The 15,781-nt window shown below is 38.7% G+C and overlaps 1 protein-coding gene and 1 long non-coding RNA gene across 8 annotated transcripts in view; one reads left to right on the top strand and one right to left on the bottom strand.

The window, feature by feature from the left end:
• The window catches only part of gphnb (gephyrin b), a 95,029-nt gene extending 81,796 nt beyond the window's left edge, over nucleotides 1–13,233 (top strand). For 5 of the 7 annotated variants that reach the window (XM_067572949.1, XM_067572951.1, XM_067572952.1 and 2 more), the window contains 12 exons: nucleotides 2,227–2,319; nucleotides 4,661–4,716; nucleotides 5,331–5,450; nucleotides 6,257–6,315; nucleotides 6,810–6,963; nucleotides 8,454–8,575; nucleotides 8,760–8,847; nucleotides 9,245–9,318; nucleotides 9,597–9,664; nucleotides 9,784–9,887; nucleotides 11,227–11,323; nucleotides 12,031–13,233. In XM_067572949.1, the coding sequence (XP_067429050.1) occupies nucleotides 2,227–2,319; nucleotides 4,661–4,716; nucleotides 5,331–5,450; nucleotides 6,257–6,315; nucleotides 6,810–6,963; nucleotides 8,454–8,575; nucleotides 8,760–8,847; nucleotides 9,245–9,318; nucleotides 9,597–9,664; nucleotides 9,784–9,887; nucleotides 11,227–11,323; nucleotides 12,031–12,164 (1,169 nt within the window). In that variant the 3' untranslated portion in view covers nucleotides 12,165–13,233. The remainder of the gene's footprint in view (nucleotides 1–2,226; nucleotides 2,320–4,660; nucleotides 4,717–5,330; nucleotides 5,451–6,256; nucleotides 6,316–6,809; nucleotides 6,964–8,453; nucleotides 8,576–8,759; nucleotides 8,848–9,244; nucleotides 9,319–9,596; nucleotides 9,665–9,783; nucleotides 9,888–11,226; nucleotides 11,324–12,030) is intronic. The other 2 variants (XM_067572950.1, XM_067572955.1) reach the window with 1 other exon arrangement.
• On the bottom strand, nucleotides 9,332–11,284 carry LOC137169659 (uncharacterized). Its single transcript, XR_010924506.1, has 2 exons — nucleotides 11,194–11,284; nucleotides 9,332–9,923 (listed from the first exon to the last, which is right to left on the bottom strand). It is a non-coding gene; the product is annotated as an uncharacterized lncRNA (long non-coding RNA).
• Nucleotides 13,234–15,781: the final 2,548 nt, after the last annotated feature.

Below are 15,781 nucleotides of genomic sequence, written 5' to 3'. Positions count from 1 at the left end.
AACTTTTGATTTTCTAATAATCCAGCTTGATGTAGTAAAATATGTGTTTTAATTTGTTGTTTTGTTGTAGGTGTATTTTGGTATTTGCATGTCTGAACAGACATAAACACACCCACAGCAGTTAGCCCAGCACCCGAGGGTCTAGTCAGCCTTCTGGCAGAGTGGTCTCAGTGCCAGAGGAGGGTGACACAAAGCCCGGCTGAGGGCCAGAGGGGAAAACACACACTCTTTAATTCATCGCTGAAGACGGGGAGTAGCGAGGATTGGGGGCAATAATGGCCTGCGGCGCACATGACTTCTAGATCAATGACGGTAGAAGGAACACTCTTTTTTTTTTTCCAGGTGTAAAGTGGTGTTTCATGTTCTTGGAGAGGGGAAGTGAGTCGCAGGATTTGCAGGGGCACAGCTGGGAGGATGACAGTGGGGTCAAGAAGAGAGAGAGAGGGGATTTTAGAGATTAAATATTTAGACAGACAACAGCTGGAGCAGCTCCCCTGCTGGATTAAGAGGGGTTTGCATGTGTGTGTGTATGCACCGTGTCATAGTGTGTTGATGGGTGCCTGCGTCTGTGTATATGCTGTACTTTCACATAGCATGAGTGTGGAATCATATATATTTAATTTCCTATCATAATGGTGTAATACACATACAGCATATTCATGCACTTTGAATGTTACATCACTCTTGTATTTCTTGATTTTCTAGGTTAAGTATTTTAAAAATAGTACATTTTTGACAGTTACAGTAAATGTTAAATATTTCAGAACTGCACTCCACTCCACATGGTCAAAATTCCCAGTTATCTGTCTGTGAGTATACAGATGTGCAAAGGTGTTGTATGTTTGTGATGAGTGTGCAGATTCACATGCTTGCAGATGTTTATGTGGCTGCACTCACCCTCAGACTGGAATTATGGCTCTCTAAAGATACACATAAACGTACTGTTTCTCTATGGGTCTATGCAGAGAAAAGTGACCGCTGATGTGCACATCTCCCAAATGTCAACAATGCATTTTGCATTTTTTGAAAACGTTATACTCGAGATCTGTAAAGTTATAAAAGAAAAAAACATGCAAAAGACTTAACTAGCTGATAACTAGCTGTCACACTTTTTTACTGTCTATTAAATGTTGTTTTTAGAGCAGATTATTTGTATGGGTGTCATCCTGTCCCATGCTTTAATGACCATTACGTAACCCTTTTAAAACCAGGACCTACTGTACAAGTGATACATCTGATCAAATGCACACTTCCTTTCTGCAACAAGACATCACCTCTGTTCTATTTTTGTTCTCAAGTCGACATGTGTTTTTTTTTTTTTTTTAACAAGCAGTTTAAATGGCAGCTTGGAAGGAGTAGCAGTTGTGAAAGTACACAAGACTATCTCAGATGAAATGTTGTTAACTTAAAAAAGATATAAGGGTTGGACATAAGCCTTCTCCCGCGATTGAGATGCATTATTTACACAAGCTCATTATGACTGTCATCTTGTAAGCTGATGTGTCTATGCATGTGTGTGGGTGTCTGTGTGTGTACATGCATATTTTTTTTTCCTTCAACTCATTGATATCAAAGCTTAGATCTTCATATTAACACCCACATGATCATAGCATAAAGGCTCAGAGAAATGCTATATATACCCACACAGCAGCTTAAGGTATTTTAGTGCCCGGATTTTTCTCTTCCACCCACTCTCACTCTGTCTTTTTCTGTCTTTCTTTCCTTCCCTCACTCTCTCTGAGCTATTGTCTCTGTGCAGCTTCTTGTGCGGAGTCTCTGTTCTTCCTCCACAAATGTTTCCTGAGTGTTTTTGAGTTGTCTGGCCAGTGGAAGCGGTTAAGAAATTTGGATAGGGGCACTTGTGGTATTGTTGTATATGAATCAGTAAAGCTGAAATAGAAATATAGGAGTGTGTGCGTGTGTGCGTGTATGTGTGTGTGTGTGTGTGTCCATGTGTGCTGGTCAGGTGGTGAGTCATGTAGAGAGATCCTGATGCGTGGTGTCACACTCTGTCTCTCTCTAAAACATACACGCATACTGTATATACACACCTCCGGCGCACATGTCTCTCTGTATCTTCATCTGAATCAGATGCACTGACTCTCTCACCCTCTCTGCCTCTGTCTCTCTTTCTCTCTCCAGCTGTCGCTCTCTCCTTTGCCCAGCTTGTTCTCCTCTCCTCATACCCATGTTCTTCTTCTTCTTCTTCTTCTTCTTCTCCAACAGATGGGATGGGTCGAGTCCTGGCTCAGGACGTTTATGCCAAAGACAACCTGCCACCCTTCCCTGCTTCTGTCAAGGATGGTTATGCTGTGAGAGGTAAGTACCGTAGCTTATGGCAGATGATGTAAAATATGTTTCTCTCTCTCTCTCTCTCCCTCTCTCTTCTTCTTCTTCTCTCTCTAGCTCTTACTGCCTGTCCTTCAGGCAGTATTGCTGAAACAAGATGTAAAGTGTAGAAGGTAAAAGCCACAAAACAACAGTTTATATATTCAAATTAAAATTTAGGGCTTAAAGACAAAGAATTGTAAAGGGAAATACTTTCAACAGGCCTCCAGGTTAGGCAGAGAATCTATCAGTGATGTCCAATTTTAGAAATTTTGTACACTGTTGAATAGTTTACACCATGAAAATCATAAGCTAATCCCACATCTTGCATTTCCTACAAAAGACGATGCTTATTCCTTTTTTTTTAAGATCTTTTAATTGTGTTTTATCTGGAGGAAAAGTTATGGAGCAGAGTGGGAGCTCATTGTACTTGAACCTGTGATCTTCAGTACAGTGTAGTGATGTATAGAGTCAGTGCTGTGTTTTCTTAAAAGGAAGTTGCAGAGCATTGATGTAACTGAAGGACTAACCAGGCCAGTATGTCTTTCTTACATAAATGACCTGACTGTCCTAGTTTGAGATGAACAGGACACTGGGTCAGTGGAGAACTGCCTCAGGAGCAGTGTAAAGGCTTCTTCTGCCAGTGCAAACTGAAGGAAGATTAAGGCTCTGCAGTGTGGGACATGAAGTAGAGGGGGCTCTCCTCCATAGATGCCAGGACTGGGTCACACCACCATTCGTAAATCCATCACTAAGTTTGTGCGTAAAGTCCTTCCTAAGTTCTTGGTAACTACCAGCTAGTTTCAATCTAGTGATTTACTAAATCAGGTTGCACCATCAAAACTTAAGAAATGTCTTAGCTAGTAAATGCGTTAGCAATTTGTAAATCAGTTACAAGGAAACATCTGTAGTGCTGGTGTGAATCCTTACTTAGTTTGAACTTACGAACAGCTGGTGCAAATAGCTCCTGTGGACATCACGGGCAAGAGATTGCTCTCAAACTGCTGAGGGTTTACCTTTGTTTAAAGGCATGAGTCTCAAAGATTTTCATCCCTATGGCTTTGAAAAGTTCTTAAAGTAGTGTCAGTGGCTGGGGGTCCTGGGGAGAAGTAAGGGACCTGTTAACCTGGAGAGCAAGGTGGCAGTTTGTTGGCTCAAGGCAGCTCAAAAACTCTTTTATGTAACATCTGCTTTTGGCTCTTGCTGATGGAGTAGGAGGAGCAGAACACCACAGGTCTCTGTGGATTTTATGCATCTGTCCTGAGGGCCTGGTGCCTGCTGAGGCATACAGTACATGTGCCTAGACTGTGGGTGTGGAAGGAGCTGATAACCTACTGCTTTATCCAGAGTCAGTGCGGGTTTTTGCTCTTTTACCAACCTGCACCATCCGTCTTCTCCTGTCACAGGAGGTTGGAAAAAAAAACAACCAAAAGCTGAACGTATTAACCTTGTTTAGGATGCTAAATGATATCAGGGAAGAAGTGTATTTATAGCTGCAGGCCTGGTGGTGCCAAAGAGTGCATAGGTCACTGAGCCCCCTCTACAGACAGTGTTACCTGAAACTATGAAATATCTCAAGAAAAGGAGCTCTGAGCTCTGAGCATGGTGCAGTTTGGACAGGAGTTAGAACCATGTATGCATTTTTAATGCCAAAAACACAAACTGCTTCAGTGCTGGCTGGATCAGAGGGTTGGAGATGAAACTCTCCATAATGTCAATTTTTCAAAAACTAGGAAAAACATCTCTGTTTTCAACTCAGGAACATATTTTTTTAAGGTTTTGCAGGGAAAAGAGCAGGATTGTTACAGGCTGGTATTTGATATTTAAGTTAAGATGTTAAACCATGAAATTTAAGTCACTTAACAAGTACATTTTGTAATTTCAAAGGGTATTTTGAATGTAAAATTTGATGGGGTTTTATAGCATCTTGTGTTGAGTTTCATTCTTCATCCTGTAAAAAAGTAATATGATAAAGGTGTTTCTGAAGTTTCTGTTTGCTCATTAGCCCTCATCGGCTGTAGCAATACTGAAAGGGGTGGTCTGTACACCACAGGGTGGAGGGTGGCCTGCATGCTTTATCATTACAGAATGATGAAATCTGTGAGGGCTGCTAGCATTAAAAATACTCTGTGTTTCTGTTTTTGAGATGTTTAATTAAAGAGCATCCAACGTCAAAGTTTCCCCCTCTCTCCCCATCTCTTCCTGTTTGTTCATTCTGTAGCTCGCTAAAATAAAATGACTCAACTAAATGACACACTAGTACACACACAAACACACACACCGTCTCAGCTGCACACATGTGTAATGCTATTAAATCTTTCTTTTATTTTAGCGGCTGACGGCCCAGGAGACCGCTTCATCATTGGAGAGTCCCAAGCTGGAGAGCAGGTCCGCGCCCACGTTGACACCACACACACATCCTTTCTCTTGCACACAATATAGACCCTCACACACACACACACACACACACACACATAGTCATTCTCAGACCCGCAGTACCTGTATATGAAAATTAAGCACTTCACTTTTGTCCTTCACCTCATGCCTTGACCAGCTGTAATTGCACACCAGTGTGTTCTCTTAGAAAGTGATGAAAAGCCCTTCACCCCTAAGCAGGGCTAGAAAGTAAAAGTCCTGCCAAACTATAAAACAGATTAGACCTCTGAGACAAGAGTAGGCTACAGAGATTTATTGACTACCTCAACCTTTCATCTTGAACAAAATCAGCACACATGCAAACACACACTTGCTGTCATGCTCAATACTACCTCTACAGTGCTTTTACATGCAGTTTCAGTGTTTTTCTACTTCAGTTTTGTGAGACGCCTTTTGGGGAACTTATTTCAGTAGCGTGCAATCATTTACATTTAGTTTACTTTAAAATGCCCTAAACTAATAAAGACAACGCAAATTTTTTGAAAGATTAAAAGTGTATAGTGGTTTATCTTTCTTTGTAATTTAATTTTAGACATATATCTTGTCCTTTCCGTGTCTCTGTGCAGCCCACCCACACAGTGATGCCTGGCCAGGTGATGAGGGTGACGACGGGCGCCCCTATCCCTTGCGGGGCTGACGCTGTAGTTCAGGTGGAGGACACCGAGCTCCTCCGCGAATCTGAAGACGTGAGTCTGACCAAAGACCTTTTACTCAATGAACAGGCAAGAGAGTGGTCGCAATCAGGGTTGTGGTCAACGCCACACAAACAAACAGAATTTACTCTATGAAGGGGATAAAAAAGTTTGACTCTAATTTGCCTACTGTACATATAGGTATTACTCAAGTTATACCAATACCATAGCGACTCAGACTGGATTCTCTACAAAAGATACAATGATGGTTGCTTTAAAGTTCATTGAGAGTGAGTTCAGCCCAGAGATGGACAAAGTACATCATGCATTTTATTTATTTTATTTACCTTTATTTAACTATAAAAGCCTCATTGAGATAAAAAAGAAAAAATGTCAAGAGTGCTCTGGTCCAGATAGGTATCATTATCTGTGAGTTACTCAGAAACAGATAACACAAAATATACCTCAAAATTAAACAGAAATATGATTCTAAAATCATGAATAACATTTCTAATACAATCAAGCAAAAGATTTAAACCTTAAACCTTAAACCATAAGAATAAGAGCAATCCAAAACGACAACTTAATAAGACTAATACCCCACAACATCAGCAGCCAGAAGAATGAGCACCCAGTTTCTGCAGCAATGATTTGAACTCACTAAGAGAGACTATATATATTGTTATTTCAGGTCTAAATGCAGAGGGTTCCGGGCAGAGGAGCAGCATACGTTACTGTGAAGCTTTTTTTTATCCGCTTCTTTACTTGATCAGGTCTAGCACCATCAGTCGAGGCTGATGGAAAACGATATCTGTCTGTTCACTGTGATGAATCTGAAAGCTTGTTTGTTTTATTTTCAGGGCACAGAGGAGCTGGAGGTACGGATCCTAGTACAGGCTCGCCCAGGGCAGGACATCAGGTTAGTGTGATATTGTGTTTGTGGCTGTTAACAGGTCAAATCTGAACCACTACTACACAGTACTACCAAATACTGTAAATGTAATAGACAGGGCCTTGGTTTTAAGTGAGGATGCCAACAAAATTCTATTAATTATATTATTTACATTATATGTTTGCACACCTCTCTAGGATTAAGGCTTTTCTCATTGTAATCAGTAAAAAACTGATGAAAGTTAGTGTTTTCACTGGAAATACAGTTGATTTTTGGTTATACCAGCAGCTTTTTGCTCTTTAATGATGACTAACAATTGATACGTTGGTCATACTAGCATGATCATGTGTGGTATTATATTTGCCACTACAGTACTAGTTGACTAAAGGAAAACAAATACTAGAAATATAAAAAATGTCTCTACTAGACTATTTATTTGTGCTGCAGTTTGAGGTCTTTGTTAAGTTCTCATTAAACTGCACCTAAGACTCATTTCACTCATCTCTCCTATCTCCTCACAGGCCTATCGGTCACGACATCAAGCGTGGGGAGTGTGTGCTGGCCAAAGGCACCCACATGGGCCCCTCTGAGATTGGCCTCCTTGCCACCGTTGGAGTCACCGAGGTGGAGGTCCAGAAATTCCCTGTGGTGGCTGTCATGTCTACAGGAAATGAGGTAAAGGATAAATAGAAATGTGCATGTTTTTATTATAAAGTGTTATTTTCATTTGGAGAATGAGACCTCCTATGCACTCAAACCACTTTGTCAGGTAAATGCACACCATTGTATCCGCATTTACCAAAAAAAGGTTCATCCTCATCTGCAACTGTGCGCCAACTCTTCTGATAACATACCTCGTTCATATTTATGCACAATCAACATTGTTTGCTTCGACTGCAGACACCAGAACAATATTCAGAACTAAATGTGCTTTCAGCTGTTTCATGTGTGCTCTCAGGTGTGCAGAATGAGTTTATCTGTGACCGGGTGGTTCCTTTTTAAACAATGGAATCATATTTGTGTGTTTTCTGTGTGACTGATGTACAGTTTGAATTTCATGGTGTGTGTAACCTTCATGGAGATCCTCAGCAGACTTTAGATACTGATAACACTGTGTTCTCAGCGCTGTGCAGATATGAATAAAGTGTATAAATAAGCCATGAGTCAGCTACTCCATGGCCACATTCCAAATCTATGAGGTAGCATATTGCCCTCACCTCGACTCCTTCGAGCAACTCTGGTTACATAGAGGATTAGTTATGGTTCCTTTGTCTTCTCATTTTTAAGCATTTTGCACGTGCAGCAATGTTAATTTTACTATCTAGGTTTCCGGTATATTCCCAAGTATTAATGCTGCATTTTTTCTAAGACACAGATGTAGAAAAACATCACGAAATATCTGAGCAGAGCTGGTGTTTACAACTGAAAGAATACAGTACAGAATGTACTAGATGCCCACAAACCCACTATAAACCTACTAGTAGATGTATGTTAATTTGTGGTGTCGCTTTCCTTAAATAATTGTAATAATTGGCGTTTTTTTCTCATTGTAAGGTCTCATCATCAAAGACACAAAGTTCTGATTCATGGTTTTATTATGAGAAGTAGAGGGATCAAAATGTATGAATGTAATATTAGAAGATGTGGGATGCTTTCCATTGATTCTAAAATGTAGCTTTATACTGCAGTTACTGTATTCTTATATCAACACGTCCAAATAATTAATTGAGCAAGTTGTCCTGAAAGCAAATGAAACACCAAATGGGTGATCTTAATCTGAAATTTCAGATTGTGTTGTCTTTACTGGCAGTTACAGTGAAGTATTTTACAATACTGATTTTTCAATCAGGATATAATTTCTGGCAATCACCATAGTATCCAGTGTTTTTAGAAGAAACCCATTTGGTACAAAGAGCAGGTTAAATACAATAATAATGTGATAGTTAAGTAAAGATTTTTGCCAACAAGAGTCTTAAACCATCATCATCTAGTTGAATTATTATCTCTTAAACATCCAGATGTTAAGGATGTTATAGTTAAACGGTTGAGGTGAAAATAGTTTAAACCAGATTTGCTTTTTTCTTCCACAGACCTAAGAAAAAGGACAGCTATTGAATGTATAAAGAGCGGTCTTAATAATTTATTTCTCCTCATGTGTCGTGTAGCTGCTGAACCCAGAAGATGACCTCCATCCTGGGAAGATCAGGGACAGCAATCGCTCCACCTTGCTGGCTACTATCCAGGAGCACGGCTACCCCACTATCAATCTGGGCATAGTGGGAGACAAGTACACCTTCACATCTATTCTCTAATATTTCTTTAGCCATAAACATCTCCATTCTTGATGCACCTCCAATATAATGTTGATCATTTTACTACACTCCCTCTGCTTCATTTTGCTTTCCTTCCATTATTTCCTCTCTTGTGAGTTAGTAGTCAACATAGTGTGTTTGTGTGTTTGTGCCCCACAGCCCCGATGACCTTCTCAACGCTCTGAATGAAGGCATCAGCCGTGCTGATGTCATCATCACCTCAGGAGGAGTGTCCATGGGAGAGAAGGTATGGTGGCAACAAAAAGTGCACACATCCTGTCATGGCTTTGTGCTTCACTGACACCTGGTGGTAGAGAGGAGGGATGACAGCTTTATTATACAGGAAATTATGAAAAAAAAGTCACAGAAACTTTTTATAGATGTTCTTGGTGATGTATGAGATTGACATTTCTTTCACTAAGTGAAATAACAAAATATTTCATGTCAAAGCGCATTATTTTATTTTATTTAATGTAGATGATGGATTTCAAGTATGCACACAAATGAAAACATATTTTAAGACATTATTATTTGGCAAAGGTCAGATTATCCATATTTATTTTCTCTTTATATTCCTGTTGTTTATATTTGGTTTGTCTGGATTCTATTAGAGTTAGTAACTTTCTCTGTATTGTCTCTTTCAGGACTACCTTAAACAGGTGCTGGATATTGACCTTCATGCTCAGATCCATTTTGGCCGTGTTTTCATGAAACCAGGGTAAGAAAATTAGTCTTTTTCTTTATTTATTCTTTATTTCTTTAGACTTTATTACTATGCAACTTTTCACCACACAGTTATCAAGTGCTTTACAGACAATTAAAAAGAAGAAACAGTCATAACAGTGTAAATGTACAGTATTTAAAGCAGTGTTACATAAAATAGGCAAATAACAGGAAAGAGGAATACTAAAACAAGATGTTAGACACTAAAGAATTAATAAATGTATTAATATAATGGTTGAATTCAAAATAAATGTGTGTTTTTTTCTTTTTCAGTCTCCCAACAACATTTGCCACCTTGGACATTGACGGTGCTCGCAAACTTATCTTTGCCCTCCCAGGTAGTGTGTGAAGTTGAGAGAAAGAGTGATTCACTCCGCTTGTTCTGAAGAGACGTTACTCATTACTCTCTTCTTCTCTCTCTTCCCGCTTTCCTCTCTCTCTGTCCGTCCATCCGTCCTAGGAAACCCCGTGTCCGCTGTTGTCACCTGTAATCTTTTTGTCATCCCTGCCTTGAGGAAGATGCAGGGCATTTTGGACCCTAGGCCCACCATCATCAAAGCGAGGGTAGGCCCCACAGGGCAACCAGGGCATCCTCACCTTCTGGCCAAGACACACAAAGTTCATCACGTCTTGAAGTATTTGTGGTCACAAAGAGTGTTTATGATCAGACATTTGTTTTTTGACAACTTTTCAGGTTGAACATGTGTGATGTTGATGTCACTGTGATCCAAGCAGTTTTATCTCTGTCTCATTTGATAAAAAGGGTAGAAATATCAGTCCCTATCTGCAAAAAGGGTCCTTTATCTTCCTATAAGTTCAGAAAATTAAATTCAGATCACTTCCTTTATGAATCCTGGGAATATTACGTTTGTACTTAAGTTTCAGGGTGCATCATTGCAGTCCATTGCATCTTAACTCATGATTTAATACTATTTTCATCATCCCCATGATACATATTTATGACCACCATTTTTTGCTCTGACTTGGCAGACAAACCAATCACAGCCCACACTGACCTGAAGGCCTGCTTCCCGGTCATGAATATTCATAATTGTTGAGAAAGAAAAAAACTTTACAATATCATACAAATCCAGCAGATGCAGCTTGTGTCCCCAACTAGCATCATCAAGTAAGAGGTCTGGTCGCTTGCCATCATGGGTGCTATCCAGAGGGCCATACTACATCATTTGCAGTAATAAAGCAGTTAGAAATCAACTCCAATGCATTACTGCCACTTAGTGGTGGGACTGATGGCCTGAAAGCACAGATGTAGCCAGATAATTTCCCCTCAGCAGATGGCATCAGACCCAGGTCAAATCCTATTTTGGAAAAAACCTCCACGTTTGCCAACAAAGCTGGACGGAGCTTTCCGCTGCTTTCCATTTAGCTTTTTGTCAATTGGTAAAAAAAAATAAAGTTTTAAAGATGTACAAATATGTTTGGCTGATAACCTTTTAACCAAGTTCATTATATTTTGATGATGGTCCAGATTTGGGATTTTAGCCATAAGGAACTTTTAATTTTTTAGCTGTAACTACTGTGCTGCATTCATGTGCTGCAAAGAAATTTTAATATAGAGGACTTCCCCAGTTAATGGACATTAAACGTTATATTAAATGTTAAATGTTACTGAGTGCAAAGCTTCACCAGTCTGCAGTCAAATTTTGCAATGGTCTGCACTCTACCAAGAATCTTCCTGTTATTTAAGCCTTCATTGGTGCCAGGATGGTGGGGTTTGCCACACGGGACAATAAGTTCGAGTTCCAGAAAGTTTTAGAGAGAATTATCTGAAAGTCAGTTCAGTATATTTTTCTACTCTATATGAATTTTCTCAGTTTAATGACACGACATCCATCTTACATTGCCATACCATTAGAATGTGCTTTCTGTGGTTTTCCTCCAGTTGTCTTGCGATGTGAAGTTGGACCCTCGCCCTGAATACCACCGCTGCATCCTGACATGGCATCACCAGGAGCCTCTGCCGTGGGCACAGAGCACAGGTAACAAACTCAATGCCAGGACCAAACAATACTCTGAAAGATGCTGAATGATATGATGGTTCACACATAGACTTAACTCTAACTGATTAGACTCTTTACTGTTGACTGATTTGTGAAATGTATCATTCTCTGTCCTGTCAGGCAAAACATCCAAGGTAAAGACAGTTAATTAGTTCGATAGGATGCTTTTTGAGATACAATTTCACCTCCAGTCCATAAAATACTCCAAAGAAACACACTCACTGAAATGCAGTTACTTCATATAAACAATATCTCACATTTTCCTTTTTAGACGAATATGTGATGCATTTTCTGGCCATGTTAGAGTTCATTTTAGCCAGGAAAGCTTATTTAGTTGGGTATATTGTTGTTTAGGCAGGCATAATTGGTTTAAAACACTGACCAGTTTTGAGGGTAGAGTAGAAATAATGACATTGATTACACTTGACCTTGATTATATATGAAACTGATTAGAGGCTGATTAGATTAGAGAGAGAATTGGCTTCTGCAGTCTTGTAATATTAGCCAGTATGACTATGAAAATTAAAATAACTAATATGTCCATCTGCAAAACTATATATATTTTAAGCTTAGGTTTCATTGTGATGGGATGAAACACACACACAAATTGCTGATTTCCCTTCCCCATGGTTTAGAGCTTTGATTTAAAGTATTTTCTCCCCTCTGTCGTCCCCTCCTCACTGCAGGGAACCAGGTGAGCAGCAGGCTGATGAGTATGCGCAGTGCTAACGGGCTCCTGATGCTACCTCCCAAAACAGAGCAATACGTGGAGCTGCACAAGGGCGAGGTGGTTGACGTCATGGTCATCGGCCGGCTATGATGTCATCACAGAGGGACGGAGAGTCGGCGTCATATAGCGAGGGTCGGAATGGGTGGTTCACGGTGCATGTCCACATATCATTGACTATTCTGTAATATGCAACGGCACAGCTAGTTTTTATTGATTTGGATAACGTTGAGGTATAGTCAACATCTTGATCACAACCTAGATACATATGAAAAAATTAATTTAAAAAGATTATAGTATTTCAAACAAAGAAAATATAACTTTTAATGAAAAAATCTAATTATAAAAAGAGATTTATTCTGTAATATATTATTATGATTATTCTTATTATTATTATCATTATTCTTCTTATTATCATTATTATATTAAGGCAACTTTGTTCCTTTCATTGCAATTGCTTTGTGTGTTCAATGCTAGACCTTATCTATAGCAGTAGCATTTTAATAGACAGCTGTAGGTGCCTGCCAGGACAAAAAAAGAAAATTATTATTTTCTCATCTTTAGTGGAAAAAAAATAATCTGTTTTTTGAAAATGAAGAAAACATTGAGGAAGACTCCAGATTTCCCACGGTGCTCAGCTAAGAGGAAGAGGGAGGCACATTAAGGCCACTTCCTCTTTTGAGCGCCCATCTAGGTGACACTTCTGTTTTTCTCTCATTAGTATGCATCATAATGGCTTCACAAAGAGCTTTGCTTGTTGTTTATCTTGTGAGTCTTGTTTATGTGCGCAGTGCCAAATGCCTGGGCAGGGGAAGAGGTGATGTCGGGAGAGGGAGGGGGAGGGGGGGTGGGGGGGGTACACCCCAATCTGCCCAGACCCTGAAGCTTCCTTATATTCACGGTGACCAGGTGTAAACTCTGCTCCGAAACCCCCACCCCACAAGGGGCGAGCTGAACCTGGGAAAAATAATCTTTTATTTGATCAACTATTTAAGAAAAAAAAAGAAAAGAAAAGAAACAGCTTCTTTAAGTGCTGACAGCCTTTTTAACCAACTTCACAAAAAATGTACAGAAAAAATAAGAACCATATTGTACAGATATATGTGACCAGCACTCCTAAGGAAATTATTAAGCAATGAGGAGACATTGAACAACGCTGTACTATAACATTTTCTGTAATGATATGAAACTGATGAAAGAGACTAAGATAATAAAAATCCTTGATCATTATGTAAAAAAAAGTTCTTGTTGGGTTTCCTTTTTTAATAAAATATATCTAAAGAAATAAAAGTGAATTTCTTCTTTGGCACTAAAAGTCGAGAACTTAGAGAAGTGCATGGATTCTGAATGAATGAATAACGGCCTCTCCTCGCGACACATGAGGTGCATCTGCATTAATGTGAAGGTTTTCAGAAACAAAATATTTATACTCAGTGAAAACATTTCCATAGATTAGACAAATAAGAAACAGCTTTATTGCAATGAATCGCTTCAAGGTAAAAGATCCTTTCCTGCCTCTCTTTCCAGGAACGTAAGTATTTAAGAACTGGCAGGAGAGAGCCTAATGAGGAAAAGAGGTTAAGCACAGAGGTGTCAGAAAGGATTAACCTAATAGAAAATACAGCAGGAAAAAGGCAGCTTCAGGCTTTGGTGAAGATATTTCGGAGGCAGCATGAGATTAGACAGTTTCTGTTCTGCTCTGCAAGGTGAAATGACAGTAGATCCCATTAGCTAGTGATGATTAATAGTGCTGTGACAAGAACTTAGTTAAATTCATCTATGTGAACGTGCATATGGCGCGGTGAATATAAAGGGATCAGTGTGAGGATGAATGTAGAATTTAACATCAGTATTTTTTGTATCCTCAAGTGTAATTTGTGTGTGTTTATTTATTGAGAGACAAACTGACAGAGTATCAAGAGATTTATTGAGCATTTTATCTCTGAGTAGCTCACGAGTTTCTTATTTTCCCACAGATACTAATTTATTGAGGTCATTCATACAAAATAAGAATTAAATGGACCCATCACTTGTTTTGCCCTCTGATGAGATAATAGCTCAAATATTTGAGGGCCAGTTAATTTTGAAGATACAATATAAATTACGGCTGCTGTATATTCACCAATTGAATAGACTGTAGGTTTGTGAGTGGGTTAAGTACTTTAAATGAAGTACTGTAAGAAGAATTTTGAGGTAATTGTGTTTTTGAGTGTTTTCATTTTATGCTCTTTTTATTCTAGCTAATTACACTTCCACTCAGGTTGATTTTGAGTTTGCTAGGAGTTACATGAGGTAAACAAACTTCATGAACTAATATAATATAATAAGAATCATGGAGATGCAATACAATTGACAAAGAGTTTGAGGGAGATGTCAGTCAATCACAGTCTCTTCACACCCATGCAGTCCTCACAAGCGGTCTAATCATGCATTGTAAGTGAAAACACTTGTATAGTGTACCATGCACTGCACTATACTTAAGTACAATTTTGAGGTACTTGTGCTAATTGAATAATTCCATTTTGTGCTACTTTATACTTCAGTGGCAATTATTGTACTTTTTTTTTCTGTACTACATTAATCTGACCACTTGCAGCTTTCATATTATTAATACAAAACATATTAAGTATTATTATAAGCTACCCAGCAGTATAGAAAGTAGTTGAAATTAGCTCTACCTTTACTGCAACATTAAAGTGATGCTTACATATTAATGCACCAATAATTATAATCCAATATAGGCCTAACACACAGTATAATATCCTGAAATGAGCCATTACCATAATGAGTACTTTCAGTGGTGGAAAGTAACTGAGCACATTTACTCAAGTACTGTACTTAAGTACAATTTCAAGGTACTTGTACTTTACTTGAGTATTTACACTTAATGCTACTTTATACTTCCACTCCACTGCATTTCAGAGGGAAATGTTATACGTTCTACTCCACTACATTTATTTGTCAGCCTAAGTTACTTTTCAGATAAAGATTTGACACAATGGATGATATAACAAACTTTTAAAACACAACACATTGTTAAAGATCAAACCAATGGTTTCCAACCTTTTTGGATTTTGACGTCTTACAAAAAGCAGTGTTCAGATGTATATGAGTTGTTAACAGCTCCACCAAATAGTGATTTTTCCCTCTGAACTTCTCACATGCTTTCATTTCAACAAATGATCCAATATTTCACCAAAAATCAAAGATTACAGAAAAATTACAAACGCTGAAAACAGATTTGTGTATCAGAACTTTGTTTTTCTTCTTTCCTCTCCCATTAATCATCTCACAACCCCTCAGATTTATGTTATGACCCTTTAGAGGGGCCTGACCCCTAGGTTGGGAACCACTGGACTAAACTAGTTAACTGTATATAAAGTAGTTGAAACTAGCTCCCCCTCCAGCAGCTACAACAGTAACTCGCTGCTCTAACACTGATGCTTCAGTATTAATAATCTAATGATGTCATATATAATAATAATATATCAGTCAGAGGGACAAAACCACTACTTTTACTGCAATACTTTAACTACATCAAGCTGATAATACTTTTCCTTAAGAAGGATTTTTCATGCAGAACTTTTACTTGTAATGGAGTAGTCTACTTTTACACTGCTGTATTGGTACTTTTACTCAAGTAAAGGATCTCTGAGTACTTTTACCCATGGTACTTTAAGTATATATTGAAGCTAATAGCCTATTTATCT

This window comes from Thunnus thynnus, chromosome 18 (assembly GCF_963924715.1).
Source record: "Thunnus thynnus chromosome 18, fThuThy2.1, whole genome shotgun sequence".
Lineage (NCBI taxonomy): Eukaryota > Metazoa > Chordata > Actinopteri > Scombriformes > Scombridae > Thunnus > Thunnus thynnus.
This window is presented reverse-complemented; position numbering and strand designations above follow the sequence as displayed.